Here is a 27,420-nt window from a genome sequence, read left to right on the forward strand (position 1 = left end):
GGTATGAAACTCTAGCTAAATGGCAATAGACTCTCCTTGGCATTGAACTGGTTTTGTTCCGTTCATAAACAGAGATCTTGATAATCTCATCAAAGAGAGCCCAAAGCTGTCAAACATGACTGAGAAGAAATCTAAAAAGGTTGTTTTTTTCTTTCATTGAGATGTTGTTTCATGGCAGAATTGTTCAGGATGAAATGTCAGCAAGAAGTATGAAATATTGTTGACTACCAGGTTAGAACAGGTCCTACACTGTCATATTGTGATGGACATCACTCTTTTCCCATTATTTTATTTTAAGGAGTTAATTTTCCAATTTTTTTGTAGTGAGTTAAGTTTAATAGATCATAACTTCTTAGGTAAAGTTGCTGAAAGTATTTCTGTAGAGAAGTTTGCAGTTGGAAAATGCATTTTCATGGGAATTAAGTGTTTTATCAAAATGTTAATATCAGTGCAATAATTTGAAGGAAAATAAAGGCAGTCAAAACAACACCGTATGTTTTGACTTGCTATGACTAAATATTCCATTCAAAGAGTATAAAAGACATTGATTTACATTTCTATTTTAATGGTTATATTTCATTCATACCTATTAGATGTTTAATGTCAGTATATTGAAAAAAGAAAATTAACTAACAAGATCTACTTCAATAAATATTTTTCTTTGCTTGTGTCAGGCAATAATAGTAAATCACATCCCATCTCTTTTATAGAAGAGCTAGTTCTCAGTATCCCTCAGTTTAAATATGAAATTTCTTGTGAGAAGGGACATTGTAAATGGGAAGAAGATGGTCTAAATAGCCTACCAAAGAGACTAGTGGACTTTTTGATTGATTTAGCCAGAAAGACTTAGTCCATAATTACTGGAAGGTAAGGAATTGTTCATGCACATACTAGGAATATTTGGCTGATTGTTAAAGATTTTTGTTACATCATAGAATCATACAATGGTTTGGGTTGGAAGGGGCCCTAAAAAAATTTAGTTCCAACCACCTTGCCATGGGTAGGGACACCTCCCACTAGTCCAGGTTGCTCAGAAGCCCCATCCAACCTGTCCCTGATATCACAGCACCTTAGAGGTCAGGACTTCTTTGAAGTTGTCTGTAAACAGTGGGGATTATCCATTTATTCTATCAGGTGCAACTTGTTTCCAAAACATAATTTGGTCTTCTTATTCCAGGAAACCTGTGTACTTATGAACATACCTGGGGGCAATATGGCTGTGTCTCTGAATTACTAAAATGATGCATGCCTTGAATTTTCATCAGTTTAATTTTGTCTTTCATAAAGAATGTGTCAATTATAACTTCTTTTAAAGTGAGTATTTAATTTGGCTAATTGACAGATGGCTGTACTATTTGTGATTTGGTCTGGTTTTTGTTCTGTCTCTGAAGGAACCAAGATCTCGATAACCTCATCAAAGTCAAGCCAAGTTCCTTCACAAGTGAAAAGGAGTAAGTCTTCAAAACTTCTCAGGCCCTGCTTTTCTAAGGGAGTGAGTAGTTTGTAACTATGAGAATGTCAGGAACGGTAATATTGTTTCTAGATTAATAAGTAGCATTGCAATTAATATAAAACAATTAGTATAAAAATGCAGATTAATTAGCTGGCATGTGCACTATTAGCTGAAGAAGTAATTTCTATGACAAGCTTCCATACATGCTATGTATGTTTCCTCAATAAAACTATTACAGAAGTATTTTAGCATAGTTACAGAATGGCCATTAAACAAAATATTGAAGAACTCATGGATGATAAGTCTTGCCCCAACCAGGTGTCACAAAGCACTTCAGCCAGCAAGGGCAGTGATCCATAAAGAACAACTTGAACTTAGATTTCTGAATAGCACATCAGTTCAGTGTGCTTCAGGCCAAGTTTCTTGTGGTCTGTAAGCAGCCCTTCAGCATACAGAAAGGGAGGAGCTGCCAAGGTACTGTACTAGTAAGAGCTGTGTAATATTTGTCACACCTAACATTGAAATTCTACAAATAATTTCAGTAATGGTGTTCTAAACAGTGGCACCACATAAATATTGCCAACATGTGATTATCTATTTTACAGTAGACAAACTCCCACACATGCTTACGTACATACATGTACAGGTAGCACCAACCAGTAAGTTGAGTGTGATTTTTTTTACAAACTTTAATTCACAGATAATTTATTACGATAGAGTCCAAGGCTTCGAGCCACTACTGAATTTTAGGAGGCATCTGAAGTTTTGAGATTAATAAGGCTATTGTGGATTGAAGTGACCAAGTTATCAGTTTTGCAGAGCTAACTTAGACTTTTGCTTTTGCTCCCTATTTCTACCTGAAGAGAAATAAAGGGTTTATATAAGAGTGCTTTTCACAGGTCATTTCATTCTCTAATTCACTGAAACACTTAAAATTAATTTTAAAAAAATCCAGAAGATAAAGTAGCCACTAGTTTAACTGTATTTATGAAATGAAAAGTATATTCCTTATTTCTAAGCTTTGTGAGCCTTTGGATGCTTACATTTTCAGTGTAAGTACAGACACAATCAATGTTTTACTTGTTAACTATGATGACACACAGTGCTAATTTCTTGTCCTTCCAGAAGCAAAAATATGTGGACATTTGGACATATTTTGGGTGTCACCTTGAGAAGCAGAAGTTTATTATTTTAAATACTTATTTATTTATGTATTTATTTATTTAATTAATTAGTGAGGCAAACAAAGACTAAGCTGCTTGGAGCCTGTAAATTAATACCAAGTTCTTTGAAAGTTGATGCTTCTCCTTCATTGTCTTTACTGGCAAAGAACAATTTTCACCTGTGGCATTGATATGATTTAACAAAGCCTTTTGATTTTTTGGCTGTACTGGATAATATTTTTATATAATTGTACAAAAATGTATCTCACTAGTAGAAAATTGCAGACATTTTCTTATTATGGTCAGTAACAACATTGTTTGCAAATTTTTAACATAAAATTAGCTAGCCATTTACTTTTTTCCTCTTAAATGTGTGCATAAATATATTTCTTTATTTTATTATACTTTACTTCTTCTCAGACAGGGGAAATATTTTAACAGTTGCATTTGTTTGTTGTTTCAGAGGAAAAGACCTCGAGGATGCTACTGAAAAAAACACTGCTGGTCAGAAAAATAACAGGCAAGGCTGTCATAATCTTTCCCTTATATACTTATAAAAAAAGTGCTTGGGTATTAGGATAGGTTCTGTTCTGTAAAAGTAAGCAGAGGAGGCAAAACTAAGATCTTTATTTGATTCACACAGTAGAATTTTAACTTTTAAAAATTTCTCATTAAATTCAGGCTAGTAAATACAAATAATTCAGTGTGGAAAAACACAGTTATTACTGGACTTTATCTTACTGGAACTTTAAGTAGTGCACAATCATCAACATTCTTTCAATAAATGTGCAATGTTCTATCAATCTAAAATTGGCCTTTAAAGAGAAAAGACTAGTATCATGAACAGATTTTTTAAATCTTCTCTTTTTCTTGGTATCATTATGCATTTTGGAATGAAAATAAGTATGGCAGTTTTAAAATCTTACAAAATTCTTCAACAGGTAACACTATTTTTTTTAATTAGAGACCATTTAATATAAAATATTAATATAAAATTACATTATTAGAGTATATAGATTATAAATTGTAATATATGAAATTCATTATATGACATCAGCTTTTTCACAGCTGGTGATTTACCAGTTACCAGTGTAAATGTGGTCATATGGTCCTAGAGACTGTATATACCCTAGATAACAGCATTTTTAAGAGTTGGGTATATTCACAAAGCAAATAACACACTTTGGTTGCCATTTCTATTGCTCATGGTGATGGTGCCTGTACTGAAGGAAATTATGTTATCAAGTTAAAATGATAGAGCCCTAGTAGAGCCATAGTCATTTTAGAAGATGGAGGCAAGCCCTTCACCTGTAGCATGGCAACACAATGCAACACAGCAGTCACAAATTAAGACTGGAGAGATTCAGGCTGGATAGGACTGTCCAGCAGTGGAGCAAGTTGAATGGAGAAGTTCTACAATCTCAGTCCTTGGAGGTTTTCAAGACCAAACATGAAAAAAGGCCTAAACCTCCTGGTCTGATCTCAGAGCTGCCCCTGCCTGGAGCAGGAGGTTGGACTATAAACCTCTTGAGGTCCCTGAATTCCAGCCTGAATTATCCTACACTACTATAGTGAACTTAGCACTTTTAAGTAGTTTCTCATTCTTTTGTTGTCACACTGGAGAGAAACTGAAAAATACTGAAGTTTGAACTGATAACTCCTAGTTCATAACTAGTTGAACACTTAAGATATGAAACACATACTCAGTGTAGACAGGAATCTTCCTTGTGAAATGCATGTAACTTTTCTTCTTCAGTATAAATAATTCAACCCATGTATTATGTTTAGGTTCTATAAAATAATTTGATTAATTCTGAGTCTCACTTTCACAGAGATGAAGACCTTGGTGATCACACAGAAGTAAAGTCTGCTGATGACCAAAGTAAAAAGCGGTGAGACTCAATTGACAGTTCTCTCTAAATTGTAAAGAGCCAATGTCAAGTCTTTTTAGGTACCATTCTGATGGTTTCTTCTTGAGGCTTCCATTTAGCTGTATATCTAAATTAAGAGAAAGAACTTAGCTGTCTGTCTCTAGAAGCAGTTTTGCTATTTTTTTAATACAAAATAATTTTACTCTAGCCATCCCACTTGACAGTCTGACCAGAGAAGCATATACTGAGTATCTACAGTGAATGAATTTCTCTTTTAGTTCTGAAAGGATCCTTGCCAGATTAGAAGTCAAACACAATAGGAGGTGCTACTTCATGCAGCATGCTGTGCATACAAAATAGTGACCAGCACTGAGCAAGGTTTGCTTAGCAAAGCTTCAGACCTTGGCAAACTCATCAAAATAAATCAAGCTGCAGCCCAAACATCAAAAGTTAAGGCTTATAATCATTGAGTTGTTTCAGAAAATAACCTTTGGCAGAACCAAACAAGAGCAGCCTTTGTCTGAGCTGCTTTGTACATTCATCAAAAACGTTATTAGCACTTATTCCTTAAATCCTATAATTTGTCTGACATGGTTTATTTTTACATTTGGTTGCATGTCATGTTTGTGGCAGGGAAAACTGCAGGAAACAAGGCTTGTTTTGCTTGAATTATAATCCTGCTTTTTGAAATTAGAGTCTATCTATCTGTTTAGCTGGTCATTTCTAATAAAAACAGAATTGTACTACATCCAAAGAAAGAAAATTTGGAATGAAAATGCAGTAAAAACAAGACTAAAATATTATAAAATACTACAAGTAAATGCAGAATGCTGACACACTACTGCACAGTTGAAAACCTCAGTGGGCACTTTGAGGAAACTAGAGTCCAAATAAAACTAGATGGGGTTTCTTATCTGAATATACCTACCAGCATAAACTGGAGGACTTAAAGCTATAGGTCAGTGATTCCATTCTTTTTCATGAGGACAATTTAACGACAGAAATAAAAAGATTAATTTATTTTACCTGCTGTTTCCAGCCCAGGCTTCTACATTTATGGCTCTAAGTGTAACTGAAAGCTGTGCAGCTGAAAATGATTTCTAAAAAGTATTTGTTTACTTATTGTGTGGTTTCTTTTTTCTTTTTTTTTTTTTTTTTTTAGGGTAACTGAGCAAGCATGTGAAAATCCTCCAAGGACTCCAAATAATCTCCCAGAAACAAACTATTCCAGTGACAGTGAAAGAAAGACCAGGTACTCCGGACAGTGAATCGAGAACCATCATTTATAAAGTGCCATTTCTTGCAAAAAAAGAAACTATCTTTATGCAAGAAATCTCAGGGATGTTTACAAACTTCACACTGGTCTCTGGAATCATGCCAGCCCCCTTCCAAATTCTGCTTCCAGAAGCCCACATATAGAAACCCACAAAGCACAGCTCTAGTGCATGGGGGTGAGGGGAAGGCACAAGACTTGCTGTCTATAGCACTTAGAGATGTAGCTGAGGCATGAAATTCAGGAGGGCAGTTAAGGCAGAATTCCTATGTAATCAATAGAGGAAAGGCATTTCCTGCATGTTAGATACACTGTGCTCCCAAGGAGCTTATTTCTTTCTGAGGCTGTAGCCAAACCACTACAGTCTCCACTCAAGTGCCTTGTTAAGTACCTAAAGCTGTATAGAATGAATCTGAACCCATGTATCATCTCTCACCTGATCACTGAAACTGTAATGTGGGTTTCTGACTTTTTGACCAGGTACAAACTATTTTAAAAACCATTTCTCTTGCAACACTTTTGCTCTAGCTGGATTCTGTCCCTACAAGCAGATGTATTGCATATCTGAGTGAAAAATCGGATGTAAGGATATTTAATAATTTCCTTTTACCAGCACCAGGTCTGTTGGTAACAGGAAACCATTGAAATAAAAGAAACAAAGTATTTTTCTTCACAGTAAGTTTATATTTTTGAGAAAGAAGAAAAAAGATAATATAGCATATAATTATTGAAAGAAAGAACTTTTTGGATTAGGAAAACCCTTCTTCAGTACCAACTCACCCATCCATGTGGATTAAATATATACTAATGTCGACATGACTGTTTAAAGACATAGTCCTATGTCTTAGGTGGTGTATTGCTGTATAGTAGTTGTGAGCTGCCTGAGTCAAGGCTGATGACTTGGAAGAGAGAAGAGGAATCTTCTGTTGAGCCTGACTAAAAGGGAAAAGCAGAGTCTGATACTTTAAGGGACCTATGGCCAACGTCCCAATCCTTAAGTTTAGGCACACCTGAGCCTTGATGTAGGTATGACTGGGCACAGGGTCTTTGATCTCTCATTTTCTTACATTTCACAGACTCACAGAATCACAGAATGTTAGTGATTTAGGGGACCCTGAAGACCAACTTAGCCAAACCCCCTTGTCGGAGCAGGATCCCTTAGAGTAGGTTACATAGGAACACATCCAGGTGGGTTTTGAAGTTCTCCAGAGAAGGAGATTCCACAATCTCTCTGGGCAGCCTGTTCCAGTGCCCTGTCACCCTCTCAGTGAACAAGGTTTTCCTCATGTTTATCTGGAACATTCTATGCTCCAGCTTGCACCTGTTGCTCCTTGTCCTATCATTGGACATCACTGAGAAGAGCCTGGCTCCATTTACTGTAGGAGATTGGAGAGCAGTTGAAATATGTGTATTCTGAAACTTCTGCACAGCCTTGAAGGCCAAGCCCATAAACTGGCTGAGAGTAAAAGGAAATTCAAACAGCATACAATATTAAGGCACAAAATGAATAATCAACACTAAAATTAATCAGCATTTTGCAGCATTTTGCAGACATACATCTTTTGAGGTGTAATATTCTGATTATTGTTGAAAACTAAACTAGAGAACAATAATACAAGAATTGTGGGGCAAAGAATGTACTTCAATATGCAATGTTCCCTTCCTGACACCTGACAAAATGCACACCCCCTACCTGAAGCTCCCATCACAATTTAATTAATGAAAGCTTACCAAATGAATGGCCTTTGAAGGTTATACTTCTAGGGTTTACTTCTACAGAATATTTATTGTTGACTAGTTTGCTGCAAAAGCAAGTCACACCATGGCAAGTAAAGGAGTGGGTGATAGGAACTTAAAAAAGGGACTTGATCAGATACACAGTTCTCAGTCTGCATTATGACTCAGTTTAAATGTAGTGTCTTGTCAAGCTGTCAGACTATGCATTTATTTGAAAATGTTCTCAGTTTCCTCACATTTTTAGTCAGCAAGAATAGAAACTGATGCTTCAGAAATATTTTTGCTGTAGCTTTAGAGGTTTTTTTTGTTCTGTAGAGTGCAACTTATTTTATAAGATGATGTTATATATATATATATATTAGTGCTTATTTCAACTATTATACTGTAGCCAGTTATTAAAATCCAAGGGACACTTCAGGAAAGCATTTTTCTCCAGACAGCTTTCTGTGAGATGAACAGTGCTGTTTTCAGGCATGCTGAATCTGAATACACATATTATGTTGAGGGTGCAATACAAAGTACTCACTTTGCCCTGATCTCAACCCTGATTTAAGTAGCTGATTTAAAATACCAGTCTCACTTGGCACTAGATTCTGAAGCTAAATATGATTTGGGAAAAATCAGCTTAACAACAAAAAGAAGCACAGACATGCCCACACTTTATACTAATAGAGAGGTGATATTCCTATGCCACTTCTCACTATAGCAAGACACTGTAAGTACTTGCACCAGCAATATAGTCCACCCTGTGACATGTCTTGTACACATGTACAGCTTGGCTGGGGCAAAAATTGCCAAAAAAACTCTTTCAAAAGGTGATCACTTAGCTTTGGTTTGCTTTCCTTCAGGAATTTTTTCCTAAGATTACTTTCATCTTGCCTAATATATAAACAGAGGACTGGGTGTTTAAAGAGATACTTTCTCTGTGGTGAGCAAACCCAAGTTTGCTACTGTACTATTAAATAACAAACATATTCTTGTGTCCTATGAAACATTTACCATTTAAGCTTTTTAGTAACTGCAATTTTAATACATTTCTGGTGTGGCACAGAAATCAGATAAGACATACACACACTACAAAAGAGAGGTATGTAGAAAAGTGGATCTGGGCTGTGTAACACCTCATCAAGTCTGCTTATAGAATCCCCTGAAAAAAACCCCAATATGTTCTGAAAATACATTATTACAAAAAACTGTTCCTAACATTGCTAAACATTATTCAAGAGTGATATGAAGCATGTAATATTTACCATCTGCCTTATGAATTTCTTGAGGAATAGGATAATTAAATCAGTTCAGATATGTTCAAAACATGTATGGCAAGATGACTTCTTCAGCTGTCACATACATGCTCATCCCTTCCATGCAAACAAAACTGACAGTTAAGCAACTAGAACTGTTAAAAAAGGAAAATTCAACTTTCTGGGTAGTTAAATTCAGTATATTCCTTTCTGCTGTGATACAAGGAACAATACAGTTACTGTAGTGATCACAAATCACACAATGAACAGCCTCACTCTTCTTTCAAAGTCACACTGCAATTTTGTTTGGCTCTTTGACAGCTCTTTGAGTGAAAGAAAGGGGAAAAAAAGGATAAAATCCAGTGTGTCATCACTTCCTGATATGTTTCATGTAGGCTGGGATAATCAGCCCAGGCAAACCCAATACCTTCATGTAGATTTTGCTCAATGGACTTGTGGATTTAATTCTGAAATGCTGAAGAATCATTCAACAACAGAACAGTCTAAGGATACTATATTCCTAATTTATTCTTTTCCAATTGATATATTTTTCTTGACGGTTGTTAAAATACAGAAAAAAGAACTCCACCAATTCTGATTTTTTTTTATGAGTGTGCTACTTTAATTTAATTTGCATATTATCATCAGTGTAATTAATCATTTAAAACTAATAAGTACCGTTTACTGACTGCTACACACTCCTTGCTTCACAGCAAGTCATCGTATGGTGCCTATGAAGAAAATTTAACTGGAAATACTATCAAAACTGTTTATTCTACTTCTGACCGGTAAGTACACATTAATAACATTGTAGGAGTAGCAAAGGACACAGACATTTTGCATAATCATTCAAGTGTTCAGACAACAGAGAGCAGTGGAAGTCACCATCAGGCTCGTTGGGCAGCTTTTCATACAGAGTTCCCATTCAGTGGGATCTTGTCATGAAATAATTTTCACAGTTCAGCAGCTTAATGTTATGTTAGGCTTTGTCACAGCTGACATTTCAAAATATCTACAGAAACAACAGACAGTGCCTTGAGTGATAGATATAGCTTTGTAATTCTGTAGGTTTCTACCTCGAGCAGCCGTTTATTCTACAAGATTTCCTTTCTTTGTGAGAATGTTGTCTGTAATGAACAACATCATCTGCAGATGTGGAGGAGTAGGTTCACATGACAATGTTGTTAAAAACTCTGTGTTTCACATTCTGGTTTTCACAACCACTTAAGATATCCCCAAATGTAAGAAAGATATTTGCTCCGTCAGTAATATCTTACCTCATAGGGAAACAGAATAATTAAATGTGCCCATTATTTTCAGTTCAGATAATTTGGACTGTCCCATTAATATTAGAATCATAGAATCATATAATATGCTCAGTTGGAAGGGACCCATCAGGATAATTGAATCCAACTCCTGTCCCTGTGTAGGGCACTCAAAGAATCACACCATGTGTCTGAGAAGCATCCAAACACTTCTTGCACTCAGGCAGGCTTGGTGCTGTGGCCACTTCCCTGGGGAGCTTGCTCCAGTGCTCAACCACCCTCTGGGTGAAAAAACATGTCCTGATGTCTAACCTAAATCCCACCTGATTTGGGGGGAAAATTTAATTGGAAATACTGAATCAGAAAGACTTCTATCCTTTCCAATGTAAGTACAAGGAACTCTGGGAATGATTAAATATTAGTACAATTATATATCAATGAGTAGAAAGGTGCAAGACCAGTCGATTTTGTAGTGCAAAACCAAACCAACAGTTGTATCTAGAGAAAGTACAGACTGATGTCACATAAGAATGCAAAATTACCTGAGAAAATTTTAAAAAATATTATTTTTTGAATACCAGGTAGGTTGTTCTATACATATGTTCACTATGACTCCTATGAAGGTACAACTCCTGTCTGCAAAGCAGAAAATTAGTAATGTTTTCAAGCATTTCTGTGACACAGAGGAGAATTCTATACCACACTATCAATTTACTTTTGTAATTAGAACTTTAAAATCTTTACACTCTACTTCATCCCCACTTAGTATACATGCTTCCACACATTCAGCAGCTTAATACAATCTCATTAAGGTTTGAAATAATTCCATTCATCAAAGACCATTCTTTCTATGAAGGTATTTTTGCTACGTGACAATTACACTCAGCAATTTGCCCATCACAGAAGCATGTATATTACACATGTCAACTAGAATGGAGGGCATATATACACGTGACACTCTTCCATCTGTGGTCATTGTACAGTATCCAAATGTCTTTCCCACATAATACACTAAGCTTATAAATGTTCTCCTTGAAATTTCAATGGTAGCTCTTTTTCTGACAGCTGATGTTGTATTATGTATACAGGAGTATAATTGGAAAAGATATATGTACATACTGCAGGAAGCCCTTGGGCATAGATGCCAAAATGATCTTAGATGCCTTGCAAATTTGCTGTCATTCGACCTGCTTCAAGGTAAGAAGATTTCACCTGCTAACAAAAAATACAGTTTGAATGTAATACCTGCATTGTATGACACACATAAGAGAACATTTAGGCCTTTAACCTTCTCCACCTGGGAGAAAAGGAAGACTTTGGCCTCTCTGGAGAAGATTAATGTAGGAAATTCTAGTTTCTCTCTCTTAGCCTTACACAATCCTTCCCTCTTTCCTGTTCTCTCTCTCCCTCTCCTCCTACTCTGCCTCTCCTGCATCTGCTTCTCTCTGCATCTCCCTCTCACAGGGAGGATAAAGGATGCAGCAGAACCTATCCTGAATGCCCTACACATTTATAAGCCTTCAGTTATACATGCTTCCAGTCTGATATAGTGAATTATATCCTACTTACACTTTCTTAATATAGTAATTTTTTTTTTCTATTTCTTTTTCTTATGAAGTTTTGTAGATGTTCATGATTAAATGACATCTCAAACACTAGTGGGTGCAGAAGGCATACTCAAAGCATTAGAAAGAGGTATTTAAGCCATAGAGATGAAATAATTTTACTTGCTGGCATCAAAGATTTGGTTAAAATTTGCATTTTATGGATAGTTTCTGCTGTAGGACAATATTGTGTTGAAACTGGGTATATCTTTGCCTCAGTCTTATTTATTTAAAACTATGTAATTTATTTATTTTTTACTGTTTCAAATAACAATGAAAGCACGGACGGAATTTTTTCTAGCTTGTCATCCCAAAGTCTAAATCTCAGCCTAAAACTGAATTTCAAACTTTTCTCAGGGTATGTCTACCAGTGCTCAGCCCTCTGGTCTGTTTTCTTTCTGCCTCATTTGTCTTAATTCTGCTTGCACCTCCACACAGAGTTTGTTGTTCTAACAAAGAATACTTGGCAAAATCACTGCATTAGTGTAGCTCATTTTTCTGCCCAGTCTTGCGTAGCTTTTGCTTCTGCTTCTGACAGCAGTTCTTTTACTTAGTTATTCCTTTAAAAGTATCCCAAAGCAGAAGACAGCAGTAAGGTTGTGTTTAACCTGTACAGAGTTTCATATGCTTTTTGTCTCACATACTTTGCTTCCATCCTTTTTAGATGGAATCACAGAAAGAGGAATGGACTTTTTTATGCAGTTAGGAGTGTTAACATGTTGGTACTGGATGAATTTCCTGTTAAATATCAAAGCTTACTTTAAAAATTTTGCTACCTGTTCCCAAGTGGGTACCTGTCTGGACAGCAAAATTCATCTTAAATTTTGTGGAATTGCAGATTTATGAAAGCACTGGCAAAAAAATTAAACAGCTCACATAAATCGACGTTCCATGCTTGTAGTTATGTATTTAGCTAAGTAGTGCAATTTCTCATCATTAATATTCATTTAGCTCCTTACAAATACCCTGTATCCATTAGAGATATGTGTGTAGCTGACAGTAGTGTAAGGTCTTTGTTTCTTTGTAAAGGTATATACCTAAAGTTCAGTGAGTAAATAACCCAGATTGTAGGGTTTTTTCTCTGTATAAAAATGCTAGTTAATCCTGGTGATCAAAGCTTTGAAAACATGCCCATCTGTTTGTTGATTTATATAAGTAAATATCAAGCAAGTGAAGAGAACAGATTGTTTTAATAGTACCTTAATACTAACAGCTATATCTAAAAAGGTATAGGAAAAAACATAGTTCTGTAAAACTGGGGGAAAAAAAATGTTCTGAAAACCTAGGGAAACAGTTGAGACTGAGGTATCTGACTTTTAGATGTCTAAAGGTGAGATATTTAGGTGTCTAATTTATTGTCCATTAAAACTACTCTTTTAGAGTTCTGATTTGATATTACAGTACTCATAACCCCTATTCTAATCTGGGATTCCTTACTCCCTAAGAGACAGCATGCTGGGAATTAATATTACAGAAGGGTTTAATTTTTATTTTTCTTGTTACTTTCACTTGTGCGTTGAAGTGTGAAGTGTGTAAAAGACCACTGGAAGATCTGAAAGCAGGAGACAGCATTTGGATTTACAGACAAACTGTGCATTGTGAGCCTTGCTATTCCAAAGTTAAAGGTAAGATGCAAGTTGCATTATTCTGAACATAAGAAAAACAATGCAAAGGACTTAATTCAAATAACTTCCATATACTGCAACAGAGCTATTGGTTTTGCTCATTTCTGTGTATTTAAACTTTTCAAAGTATTTAATTCAGCAAGACTGGGTTGCTTAGGATGGTATCCAGCCCCAGCTTCTAGACACAATAATTATTCTGTACCTGTAAGGGAGATCTTTCAAGGTCTCACTGTAACCTGTAGAGTACTTACCTGTTCAGGCAATGGAGGTACCAACAGTGAGGCAATGGCATCTTGCCCTGAAAGCCACAAGAACAAATTGCAAGGCCATCTGAGAAGCAGGTTATTATATTAAACTAATGAGCCAGGGTAAAGAAGTATTTTCATCTAACATAGGCATTGTGACTAATAAAGACAGAATACAAAATCTATTAAATGACAATGAAAATATTATACTGTGAGTACTGTTCCTACCTTAGTGAGGAGCACAGTGAGTGAATATAGGTAGAATCACAAAATCACAGAATGTTTGGAGTTGGAAGGGACCTTAAAGATCATCGAGTTCCAACACCCCTTCATGGGCAGGGACACCTCCCAGTAGAACAGGCTGCTCCGAGCCCCATCCAACCTGCCCTTGGACACCTCCAGGGATGGAGCCCCACAATATCTAGGGGCAGCCTGTTCCAGGGTCTCACCACTCTTAAACTCTTAAACCAGGGACTTCACCTGACTGCCATGACTTTTCAAATATCATGGAGGCAGTGAAGATCTTTCTTCCAGAAGTTGCTAGATTTTAAGTCTTCTCCCTTCACAGCAATTATTAATTCATACTACTATACACCAATACCTCTGTACCAAATAAAGACAAAGAGATATGTACATGAAATATTCTGATAAGATGGTGTTCACCTATGTACTTCTGAGATAAGATCATGTGAACTAGAATTATATTAATCCGTTTGTTTTTTTAAAATACTTTGTGTGTTACTATGTCATTGCAAAATTGGATGGTAAGAGTGAATTTTACAGTTAATCAGATTACAAAATTACTAAGGCATTATGAAAGTAGAAATAAATACAAAGGGTATGCATATTAAGCATTATAAATTCACATATCCTATTTCAGCAAATGGTGAGATAGGAGGGTCAAACTTCAGTAGACTTTCCAAAGAATTAAATTGCTCTAAAGTTTCCTTGTGTGATATTGATAGAATTCTGATTTGCTTGGCACTACTGATAAATCTTTTATCTCTTGCAGAAAAATGGATCTACTGATTTGGACATACAGAAAGCCTGATAAAGAAGTTCCACTAGCGTTCAGATAAATTTATATGCCTGTTAATTCAAACCACTATGGAAAATAATTAAATTTTATTGCTAGGAACAAATACTCTAAACGCAGTCCTACTGCAGAGTTCCCAGAGGAATTCCTTTAATGAGAATTTAGATGCATTTTCACACACACTTTCCAGGAAGAAAAACAAGATATTGCTCAGTATATTAATCAGATCTGTGCAACTGCTAAACTGCATGTAAAACTAATGATAATTTATTGAAGTTTTCTGAACAGCAGGACATACCTACCCATATGTTTTGAAGGGCTCTTTTTACTGGATCCACATCTCATCACATGTAAAGATGTGTTGTCTTTGTATAGCACGAAGAGGATTAGTCTTATCAAAGATTAGAAATTTAAAAGTCAGCTATTCAGTTTAAACTACTGTTTTCACACAGTGTGAGGTGGGTTCACTGTCTGTCTTTCAGGAGAGACATCAATCTCCAGAGGAAGATTCTTCCCAAGTAATTTAAATGCTAACTTTAATGTGGAACAAATGTATCTCTATTACAAAAATTGTTTGGAGGTTTTAATTAGATGTATGTGTATTTAAACTTTTCAAAGTATTTAATTCAGCAAGACTGGGTTGCTTAGGATGGTATCCAGCCCCAGCTTCTAGACACAATAATTATTCTGTACCTGTAAGGGAGATCTTTCAAGGTCTCACTGTAACCTGTAGAGTACTTACCTGTTCAGGCAATGGAGGTACCAACAGTGAGGCAATGGCATCTTGCCCTGAAAGCCACAAGAACAAATTGCAAGGCCATCTGAGAAGCAGGTTATTATATTAAACTAATGAGCCAGGGTAAAGAAGTATTTTCATCTAACATAGGCATTGTGACTAATAAAGACAGAATACAAAATCTATTAAATGACAATGAAAATATTATACTGTGAGTACTGTTCCTACCTTAGTGAGGAGCACAGTGAGTGAATATAGGTAGAATCACAAAATCACAGAATGTTTGGAGTTGGAAGGGACCTTAAAGATCATCGAGTTCCAACACCCCTTCATGGGCAGGGACACCTCCCAGTAGAACAGGCTGCTCCGAGCCCCATCCAACCTGCCCTTGGACACCTCCAGGGATGGAGCCCCACAATATCTAGGGGCAGCCTGTTCCAGGGTCTCACCACTCTTAAACTCTTAAACCAGGGACTTCACCTGACTGCCATGACTTTTCAAATATCATGGAGGCAGTGAAGATCTTTCTTCCAGAAGTTGCTAGATTTTAAGTCTTCTCCCTTCACAGCAATTATTAATTCATACTACTATACACCAATACCTCTGTACCAAATAAAGACAAAGAGATATGTACATGAAATATTCTGATAAGATGGTGTTCACCTATGTACTTCTGAGATAAGATCATGTGAACTAGAATTATATTAATCCGTTTGTTTTTTTAAAATACTTTGTGTGTTACTATGTCATTGCAAAATTGGATGGTAAGAGTGAATTTTACAGTTAATCAGATTACAAAATTACTAAGGCATTATGAAAGTAGAAATAAATACAAAGGGTATGCATATTAAGCATTATAAATTCACATATCCTATTTCAGCAAATGGTGAGATAGGAGGGTCAAACTTCAGTAGACTTTCCAAAGAATTAAATTGCTCTAAAGTTTCCTTGTGTGATATTGATAGAATTCTGATTTGCTTGGCACTACTGATAAATCTTTTATCTCTTGCAGAAAAATGGATCTACTGATTTGGACATACAGAAAGCCTGATAAAGAAGTTCCACTAGCGTTCAGATAAATTTATATGCCTGTTAATTCAAACCACTATGGAAAATAATTAAATTTTATTGCTAGGAACAAATACTCTAAACGCAGTCCTACTGCAGAGTTCCCAGAGGAATTCCTTTAATGAGAATTTAGATGCATTTTCACACACACTTTCCAGGAAGAAAAACAAGATATTGCTCAGTATATTAATCAGATCTGTGCAACTGCTAAACTGCATGTAAAACTAATGATAATTTATTGAAGTTTTCTGAACAGCAGGACATACCTACCCATATGTTTTGAAGGGCTCTTTTTACTGGATCCACATCTCATCACATGTAAAGATGTGTTGTCTTTGTATAGCACGAAGAGGATTAGTCTTATCAAAGATTAGAAATTTAAAAGTCAGCTATTCAGTTTAAACTACTGTTTTCACACAGTGTGAGGTGGGTTCACTGTCTGTCTTTCAGGAGAGACATCAATCTCCAGAGGAAGATTCTTCCCAAGTAATTTAAATGCTAACTTTAATGTGGAACAAATGTATCTCTATTACAAAAATTGTTTGGAGGTTTTAATTAGATGTATCCTAGTCCATGCTTGTAATTCTGGTAATAATTGTGTTTTCTTTTTTTGAAAGAAGTGCACACTTAAGAGTTGCCATGAAAATAATGAAATACATACTTTGCATGACAACTTGTAGTTTTATTTATCTTTCCTACTTTGTTAAGTTGACTGTCTAACACATTGGATGGATTCATCTCACCTGAATTTCAACATCTACGGAGTAGACATATACTTCTAAGTTACTTGATCTATTCTGTCTTTATAGTTCTGTAGAGAAGCAGACATTTTTAGGAAGTGATTGAGTTGGTCAAACTGCAAACACCTATTTTACCATTATGTTATCCATGCTCTGAACATATGTCTGACTTTCCACGGTTTGCAAAGGAATCTGAAGTGAATAGTCCAGATTTCTAGACATCTACACTAGGCCAGATAAACTCCTTCCTTTGAGACTACAGTGAAAGCATTTTTTTTTCCTTTTGGACAGCATATGTATATTCAAGTATAGAAACTGAAAGAGGAGTTCCTGCTTTGTTATAATACATTTCCACAACACTCAGTAGTTACCTACCTTATTTGCCTAAAGTACTAAACACTACTAGTGTTTGCCATGAGATGTTTTATATTGTGCTTAATCAGAACTAAGTTTTCTCCCTTACATCTCAGCTTAAAAGGACTTCTTGGATATGACCATGACATTGTCAGAGTGCTCGTAGGCTGCTGGACCTGACCAAGAACTTAGAAGTGTGAAAAGTGTCAAAGCCATAGATTAATATTAGATTGGTGAATGGCTGTCCCAGCCAAACTTTCTCTCCTCTTCTGTACATTCAGTAGTGGAGACAGGAGGTTTGGATGTCCGTGTAATTTAAACCTTTGGGCCTGCAGTTGAATAAGGATATAATCTGTCTTGCCTGGCTTAGATGACGTTCAAACTGATATGCAAAGGAGCCATGAAACAGTACAGAGTTTGTTTTGTTAATTTTTTTTTTCTTATTAATTAATGGCAGTATCTTTAATAAACCTATTATTATAAATATTTTTTCTGGTATGTGTTTCTTGTTCATGACATATTCTAGTTAAACCACACTTGCTATTACCCTGTGTTTCATCAGAAAACAATGAGACTTGCACAACAGGTGGAGGAGGTCACAAATTTGGTCCTGCTCATAGCCCAATCATTATTGCTAAGGCTCAGTAACAATGGAAGATGTTAGATGTTCACTTGAGTTTTTAGTTCACTTCACTGGAGACCAGGAGCAAACTTTGGATCCAAGTATCTCCCGCTTAAAAAAGCTCAGTGACAGAGAAGTAGCAGTAAGAAACAATAAAAAAATAAATCTGTGCTCATTAACTCCTTCTTGCTGAACAGTCCTGGTACTTCTGCCATGTGGGTTTTTGTTATTTTTTTATTATATGTTGTAAGTTTGATAAAAAGAAACATCGGTTTTCTGATGCTTGATATTTACCACATAAAAGCTGGGATGGCAGTACTCATTTAAAAAAATCCTATTAACATCTCAATACCAATGCATCAAAACTTAATTGTTTCTTGTCCTTTTTTGCATATCATTAGCACGTGGTGTTTTATTTCACTTTGACTAGTGCTTCCATGAGACAATCCAAATGAACCATTTGCTGGCAGCTGTTTTAATGAATGCGTTATCCTCAATAATGCATTAAATTAGAGTGAAAAGCTGTATTGAGAGATGAGGTACTAAATTATGTGGAGTTTTGTGATTCATCAGGCCCATTTTCTCTGTGTGTAAGGGATACGTTATTTTACAAAGCTGGGGCATAGCTCTACAGGGGGGAGAATCAAGCAATGAGAGGAAAGGAGTGAAAGAATGCATATAATTAATATTGATGCATTTAAATATGTAGATGGCTTCAAAGTTACTGATATTTACAAGAACAAGGAATGTCCCAAAAATTATTTTGCTATATTAATCTATTCTGTTGTATCCTGTGTAAGTTCTTACAGAACACTCAACCTGAGCATCCCCTCCCTCGCAGTGCTTAATATGTGGCAAATGTCTGTAATATTGTCTTCTCATCCTCTTCCTCTAGGTAAGAAATATATCTGTGAATTTGACAAGACATGCTCTCCATTCCTTCGTGGAGCCTACTTAGCTAGTCTTGTAAAGAACTGGTCAGCATCAAATGGCCCGTGCTTTTATTCAGGATGTCATCTCTATTCCTTGCTCCTTGGTAAGGAGATGCCATGTCATGTTGGGATAGTTTCACGTGTTCCATTTATTTACTCAATATATATATAGATAGAACTCAGTTACTCCACTGCCATTCCTAGATATTTTTAAACAATCCTGTTATTTAGAATGACAAGTGTCTGCTTTCCTGGCTGGTTTTGCTTTCTGATCACACTTGCATGTTGTTTACTGTAGATACTCTGTTACATCGGGAGGTGGTTTTAGCTTCCAGTCAAGTTGGTATCAGACTATGATGGAGACATGTAGCCTCCTTTTTGCTGCACCAAAACACCTTATTTTTCATTATAGCAGCGTAACAGCAGAGACATCCTTCATTCATAAAGACAAAGGATAAAGACACTTAATATTCTGGTAGATTTGATGTGCCAAAGTCTGACATTGTTGATGAAAATAGTTCTTTTTAGTTGCTTAAAGGATGCAGAATCACTGAGGTCTTAAACTCATGAGATATTTCCTTCTTTGACTTCAAAGGCCTACTGTCTTTTTTTGTGCTTTGCCTGGTCTGAGCAACTCAGCTTTAATCTCCTGCATTGGTAAAACAGGGATTTACAAGCATTCCTTGCATTTCAGGGAGAAGAATCTCTAGACATTCTCAAAACATGTTTGGCACACACTGCTAAGACCAGACCTCCTCAAAAATCTCCTGATAACTACTGCCTTTTAAAATCAAGGAGCTGGCATTCTCTTTGAACAGATCACTGGCCCAGGAAGTGAGAGGGCCAACTTCAATTTCTCCCCAAACGTACCCATGTTTAACCAAGTCGTGTAATGCAGTGGAACAGGCTGGTTTGTGGAATAAACTAGATATTCCTATTGTTTTTGCCACATTCTCTGACCTGTGCAGGATGAATCCTTATGGCCCAGGGGATACCTGTGCTGCCTACACATTCACTGTGTGCCTATCGATGCCTCAGGAACGACTGCTGCATAGAAAATACAGACAGTCCTGGCAGCAAAAATTAGATCCTGGAATTTTTGCATCTCATTTTAGTGGTCATACTCATAATTAAAAGCAGTCTGAATTATTTTCTTTTTATCACTGTTAATGCCATGTGTCTTGCTGGCAACACAGGAGCTGTCTATACTCAGATTTGTCTGAAGGAGGAAAATGAAGGAGTTAAAGTTTTGGTTCTTTCATTTGAGAGTACTAGAAATGTCTTCATATGATGATCCCTTCTAATCTTTAGTATCTTCGTTGCCCTTCTAGTCTCTGAGCTCTTTAGGTCAGGGACTAACTTCCTCTGTGCGGTGCCCAGCACAACAATGGCCTCTGGGTGGTACTGCTGCACCTGTGTAAGTGGCTCAAGAAAACATCAGAGTACAAATCACATCGGGAAACTCAATAAATGGTCCTGGGAGTGGTGCCACAGCCAGGGCTTTGGCTTCCTAAGAGTTGCTGGGGGAGGGGATCCTTAATCCATCCCACTGCCACCCCTTTGAACCCAATTTGAGTAAGAGATGTCCTGGGCCTGAAGAAGGATCACAGGCCGGCAGGAGAATGGCTGAAATGGGGGATAATGGAACCCCAGGCAATGAGGCAGCATCAATGGGGGCCCAACTTAAATGCCTCTGTGCAAATGCACACAGCATGGGAAATAAGCAAGAGGAGCTGCAAATGTGTGCAAGCCTGCAGGGCTATGGTGTTAGTGGTATCACTGAGACATGGTGGGACAATTCCCATGACTGGAGGGTGGGAATGGATGGGTATAAGCTCTTTAGGAGGGACAGGTAGGGGAGAAGAGGAGGGGGCATTGACCTCTACATCAATGACCATCTGGAGTCCATGGAGCTCCATATGGGGATGGATGAGGAACTGACAGAGAGTTTATGGGTCAGGGTTAAAGGGAAGACAAGGGTTGATGATATTACAGAGGGAGTCTGCTACAGGCCACCTGACCAGGATGGCCAGATACATGAGGCCCCCTACAGGCTGATAGGTGCTGCTTCCCGTTCCCCGGCCATGATCCTCATGGGGGATTTTTATCACCCTGACATCTGCTGGAGGGACAACACAGCAAAGCACCAGAAATCCAGCAAGTTCCTGGAATGCACTGGTGATAACTTCCTCTTCCAAATGGTAGAGGAACCAAAAAGAAAAGGTGCTATGCTGGACCTTGTTCCCACGAAAAAGGATGGGCTGGTGGACAATGTGAAGCTTAAGGGCAGCCTTGACTGCAGTGAGCATGAAATGCTGGAATTCAGGATCCGTAGGGCAACAAGGGAGGTCCACAGCAAGCTCACTACCTTCAGGAGACTTCAGGACTTCAGGAGAGCAGATTTCAGCCTCTTCAGGGATCTGGTTGGTAGGATATCATGGCATAAAATCCTGGACAGGAAAAGAGCCCAAGAAAGCTCATCATTATCCAAAGATTACCTCCTACAAGCTCAGGAGGACTGCATCCCAAGAAAGAGGAAGGCAGGCAAGAATGCCAGGAGAGCTGCATGGATGAAGAAAAATCTTCTGGGCAGTCTCAGACAAAAAAAGAAACTTCAGTGGGTGGAAGCAGGTAGCCTGGGAGAAAAACAAAGGGTGTGTAGTGATAGGACAAGGGGTAATGGATCAAAACTGGAAGAGAGGAGATTTGGGTTAGACATTAGGAGGAAATTATTTAGTGTGAGGGTGGTGAGACACTGGAACAGGTTGCCCAGGGAGGCTGTAGAAGCCCCATCCCTGGAAGTGTTCAAGGCCAGGTTGGACGGGGCTTTGAGCAACCTGTTCTAGTGGGAGGTGTCCCTGCCCATGCAGGGGGCTTGGAATCTGATGATCTTTGAGGTCCCTTTCAACCTAATCCATTGTATGATTCTATGGTTCTATGATTTCACCTCCTTTTCCAAGCAAGATACTTATAACTTTACTGTATTTCATGGAGGTTTTATAACTGTGTCAGTTATAAATTGACAGCTACAGTCTCATAGCCTGTACCAAGAGTGAGAACCAGTTGGTTTTGCCCATTAAGAATCAATAACTGAGTGTAATCATGCCAAAGCACTTGTCTGAGTCTTGGCATTGCTGTGCAGTCATCAGACAGCTGTTTAGGGAGCTCAGGCAGCTATTGCAATCCAAACAATGAGCAGCCTACATTTTTAAATCACCTACTCAGGAAAACAAAAAGAGAGAAAAATTTCTGGAAAGAAAATGTAAAGTACTTCTGGCATTCAAGCCATTTTTCTAATGGGGAAAAAATAAGTGTTCACATGTCAAAATACCCAAAAGAAGCCGAAAAAGGAGGAAATATCAATTAAAAGACAAAAGCACTATGCAAGGAAGACAGTTAATGACAAGTAGAATCAGTGATTTTGAAAACAAGGGATAGGAATTTAAAAAGTAATAGTGTTGCCATAAATAATGGCAACTTCACTGCAAGATCAATATTCCAGAAAATGTTGATCTATTTCATATCTCCTGGTTCCTCTAGGGATTTTCCTCCCATGAAACCTGGAGTTACATTATCTCTGTGTGTAGTTCTAATCTTGGAATTAAGAATGGAAATCCAGCTAACTGTACTTACAGCATTATAATCCCAAACAGCCAAATATTTAAAATACTTAAATTTGGAACATCTACCAAAATTTATAATTGATAATGCATTTGAACATACTGCTTTTATCTGTTCACCAAAGTAACAGATAAGTAAAAGTAACAGTAAAAAAGTAAAGCCTTTCATAGTAAAATGCCAGTTTTCTCACAACAAAATTCTCCACGGGAGCAAGAGTGCCAGTTTTGACATGAATGACATCTGTGGAAAGCTGAAGGAGAAAAGCAGGGGAGGAGCAGTATTATTCCTGCCTCTTCCACTGTAGTGTGAGACATCTCAGATACTGAGTCAGAGGAGAGCATGTGCTTTGAGAACTCTGCTTTCTGTTGTTTAACTCAGAGCCCACCAGGACTGTTTAAAAACTCATCTGACTTCTAACAGAGAATCAGAATATCCTCCATAGGAACATACGTTCAATAGAAGAATGGAGGCAGGAGGGACTTTGCTTCTCATAAAGAAATTGGAATAAACACAAGGATAAGATCTAAATAAGAATATGCTCTTTTCACAACACCACAGTTCATAGGTCCTTCATCAATCCAGTGAGCATACTCAAGAAATGCCTTTGCTGCACCACATTGCTTCTATTTCCAGATTGTCCTGAAAGAGCTGATTATAGAGCAGCTCTTCTCCATCCTCGAAGATGTCCACACCTTACTGTATACCTGCAGAATGGATAAATGGGACCTCAATCCAGAAAGACTGATAGAACCATCACTGTTGGGACCCAGGAGAACTGGCATGGCAGGAGGAATGATGAAGGTTTTATACTGGTCTGATGATCCATTGCAGGAAAGATCTCAAGTACTCTGCAAGTTACATACTACATGGAAGAGAGGGTCTGGAAAACAAATTTGGATTTAGGTTTTCTAAATGGGCCTAAATTTCCCTCTAGCTATCTTGGCCACCTGTTGAGTCAGTTGTGATGGAGTGGGATATAGATAGTGCAAGCACAAGTGTTTCAGTGCTAGGATTTTTTTTTACATCCCATCTGATGGGAAAAAAGAAATCACAGAAATAAATTACATGGGTGTTTCTAGATACTCAGCAAAGATTTTTGCTTGATCAAACCACACTTGGATGAAAGTTCCCATACTTATGTTTTTGAAACCATTCCCTGTCTGAAAAACACACCCACTTTGACACAAGAAAAACTTTCCAAGTAACTGCAAGCTTGCTCTGCCCTTGTGACATTAATTCAATCATGGTATCAGGGCCGCTCAGATGTGCTGTCTCAAAAAACATATTTACTGCTGGACTGAGGGTTTTTTGCAGTATTTAATTTTTCTTGGGTGTGTCCTATAACCAAAGCTAAGCATCTTGCTGTCTAGTTTCTCAGCCTGATAACTTCAAAACCATTTGACAATATCATAAAGCATTCAGCCTGTGGGCCTATGCTTACTAAACTTTTGCAAACTGTAAAAATCACTTAGTTATCCATATGACAGAGTTGCTAACATCAATAGTAATTTTCTTCCACTTAACTGAAAAGCTTTTCTTGAATCTGCTTCGTCAACTACACGCAGACAGACAAAATTAAAGATGACAGAGATGAAAATTAAAAAAAAAAAAATGGTCAGAATTACTTGAACGCTTCAGTATATTTATGTAATAATGAATTAATAATGACACATTTTTCCTGTGTCAGTGGCCACTCTTCCCTGAAGACAAAACAAGCCGAAATTGGGATTCTTGCCAAAATGTGTGTCCTGGGTTTTTAGCCTCCTGGAGTGAAGCTGTACTTCTGTCATTATGATCTTCAGAATTCTACACTCAAACACACAATCTGCTATTTCAAAACCTTTACCATTATCAGCTCATTTATTAACAACCTTGAACTCCACAACTGCTCCTCAACCTTATTCTTATTAGCTATAATGTTTTGAGAGCCAAATTGTATTATCCGATATACACACACACACAAACTGGAGACAATGCAAATGTTCAAGCTTCTTTGAAACTGTAATTAGTCTTTGTTCTTGGTGCAGACTCATTAGAAAGAAACAACCTATCCAGATTCAAGCCTGATACTTTCTGTCTATAAGGAATGGAAGGGAAGGGGAGGCAAGGAAAGGTAAGTCAAGTCAAGGGAAAGGATTAATGATGGGAATTAATGAAGGGAAAGGAGTAATTGATGACTAAAAAAAAAACAAACAAAAACCAATTAAATTAGAAGTGTCACGTACAGTTCTGTCCTGATGGATCTACAGACTAGAAGTCCTTAAACTTAATGCGCAGAAAATATCTTTAGAAACCATAAGCACTGCTTTTCTGAGGCTTACAGAAAATTATGAGTTGGTGTTTTTTTTATCCTACAGAAAATCTATTATAAAAGTGATCACAATGTACTTCAATTTAGTATCAATTCAATAAGGAAAAAGCCAGGAGGAATCATAGTAGTTTAAAAAAGGAAATAGTAGGAAAAGAAGAAAGCAAATGAACAGGAAATCAGCACCAGCTAGGTTGTGAGTTAAAATGTTTGCAAGAGACACTGAGAATGAAGAATCTATGCTGTAACTTCAGGAAGAGGTTTAACTACTCAAATATTTTGGAACAAATTTCTAAATCTAGCAATAAAAAATCACTAGAACCAGGGAGTATGTATGCAAAAAAGACCCTCTACAGCAGCTGAAGTGTGACATTGTTGGACTTCTCACAAGCATTTACCCTAACAGGCAAAGCAGTACCTATTTGTGTCAAACAAATTGGAAGCATCAGCTGGGTCATTGGTCTTGAAAAAAACAGGAAAGCTGATCTGGAAAAACTACATTTCAGCTAGTCTGATTTTCTATCAAACCAATTTCAACTAATTATATTAAATAACAGAAATAACAGGCATCTGGTTATGTATGACATATTGGAGGAGAGTCCATATAGGTCTTTTAAAGCAAGGTATGTTCCTGATTATGTAAGTGTTTCTGAAGAAGCCAACATGCTTTTGGTTAAGCTGATTTCTTTAACCGAGTGTATTTGGAATTACAAGAAATTTTTGCCACAGTCTTTCCTAAGTTATCACGACGTAAGAAAACACGGAATATTAATAGAAAAGAAACAATGGCTTAGAAAATTCGGTTTTCATTGTGGAGTAAGACAAGAAACAATGGGAGGTTCAGCCTGACTCCTGTGGGGGCAAGGCTACATAAATTAGGGCCTGCCAGCTTGGAAGAAAAGTAACTGAGTTTTATAAAGTCATGAATGACAAAGAAAAGCTGAATAGAGAATGATTAATCATTCTGTCATTCTCAGAAAACCAGAACTAAGGGACAGCCAATTAAATTACTAGGCAGCAGATTTAAAGCAGATAATAGGAAGTAGTTTTTCTTACAATACATAATTAAATTGCAGTGCTAATTGCCACAGGGTGTTGTAGAGTCCTAATGTTTGAATTGTTTAAAGATGGGACTCCGCAAATGTAATATTATTACACATTGGTGGATACTGAAAATAAATTGTCCAGATGTCCTGGTCAAGAGACTTCTGAAAGCTGGAGAAAATCCCTCCGTATTTTTCATTTCAGAGATATTTTCCTTAGGAAGCTACTATCAGCCGTTGTTAAAGACAGAATACTAGATTAGATGGACTTCTGCTGGCATGGCAGTTGCTCTATTTTTCTAAAACTACTTTCACAGTCATTTTTCAGGCTGGAACTGCACTTTAAAATAATCTCACCAGACTTGGAGTTTACTGTCTGTGCTCTGACCTTATTGTAACACCTCTTTTGTATAGCCCAGACCGGATTACTGCAATTAATTTTTTACTGGCTTGCCTGAAAAGCAGGTCCAGCCTGCAGCAATTGCAACATAAAGCAACAGGCTTATTATCAGAGAAGAGCAGATGGGATTTGTAGACTTCCTGTTTCTTTGTTCTCTGCATTGGGAGTCTATTAGTAACTACAATGATTCAGATATTTCTACCATAGGACACCACGTAAAAGTAGCATCCTATAGTAGATGTCTGCTGATTCAGGGCATATAGTTTCTCATGTCCAGGAATAACAGGTTTCATGGGCACATTAGGATGTTTGGAGTAGGTGTTAAACACATTACATCAATGCCTTTAAAAAAGGAATGGAACCATCAAGGCTCCATTGTGGTTTGTAAAGAGCTTATGGAGTTCTGAGTTGATCAAACTCATAAGCTAATGTTGGGATACTGAATGGATCTCATTAATAATTTATAAGTAATGTGATTGGAAGGAGAACAATTTGTGTTTGAAAACCCAAACAATGAGGTCAAATATTTTAATGACTAAGATGTTCAAACCATCTTGGCAGAAGTCTGGCAGGCCAGCATGAAGACCGTGAGATAGTGAGTTCATGGACACACATTGTACCTGCCAGTACCTCTACGTGAAGTTATGTTGTGAGGCACAAATACAGGCTGGGGGAAGAATGGTTGGAGAGCAGTCCTGAGGAGAAGGACTTGGGGGTGGTACGAGATAAGAAGCTTGACATGAGCTGCCAGTGTGTGCTCAGCCCAGAGAGGCTGCATCAAAAGAAGTGTGGCCAGCAGGGCTCTGGTCAGACCCCACCTGGAATTCTGTGCACAGTTCTGGTGCCCTCAGCACAGGAAAGACATGGAGCTGTTGGAGAGGGTCCAGAGAAGGGCCACAAAGGTGATCAAAGGGCTGGAGCACCTCTGCTATGAAGACAGGCTGAGGGAGTTGGGGCTGTTGAGTCTACAGAAAAGAAGGTTCCCTTCCAGTACCTGAGAGGGCCTTCAGGAAAGTTAGGGAGGGGCTTTTCACCAGAGAGGGTAGTGATAGAACAATTGGTAATGGTTTTAAACTGAAAGAG

General features: G+C 37.4%; 1 protein-coding gene across 1 annotated transcript in view; it reads left to right on the forward strand.

The window, feature by feature from the left end:
- SCEL (sciellin) overlaps positions 1 to 23,489 on the forward strand; it is a 99,899-nt gene extending 76,410 nt beyond the window's left edge. Inside the window, exons 9-15 of the mRNA XM_010003519.1 lie at positions 4,449 to 4,508; positions 5,650 to 5,739; positions 9,452 to 9,526; positions 11,092 to 11,200; positions 13,130 to 13,232; positions 21,171 to 21,388; positions 23,220 to 23,489. Of these exons, the coding sequence (XP_010001821.1) occupies positions 4,449 to 4,508; positions 5,650 to 5,739; positions 9,452 to 9,526; positions 11,092 to 11,200; positions 13,130 to 13,232; positions 21,171 to 21,388; positions 23,220 to 23,489 (925 nt within the window). The remainder of the gene's footprint in view (positions 1 to 4,448; positions 4,509 to 5,649; positions 5,740 to 9,451; positions 9,527 to 11,091; positions 11,201 to 13,129; positions 13,233 to 21,170; positions 21,389 to 23,219) is intronic.
- The last annotated feature ends 3,931 nt before the right edge of the window (positions 23,490 to 27,420 follow it).

This window comes from Chaetura pelagica, unplaced genomic scaffold (assembly GCF_000747805.2).
Source record: "Chaetura pelagica isolate M959 unplaced genomic scaffold, ChaPel_1.0 scaffold106, whole genome shotgun sequence".
NCBI classification, from domain to species: Eukaryota; Metazoa; Chordata; class Aves; order Apodiformes; family Apodidae; genus Chaetura; species Chaetura pelagica.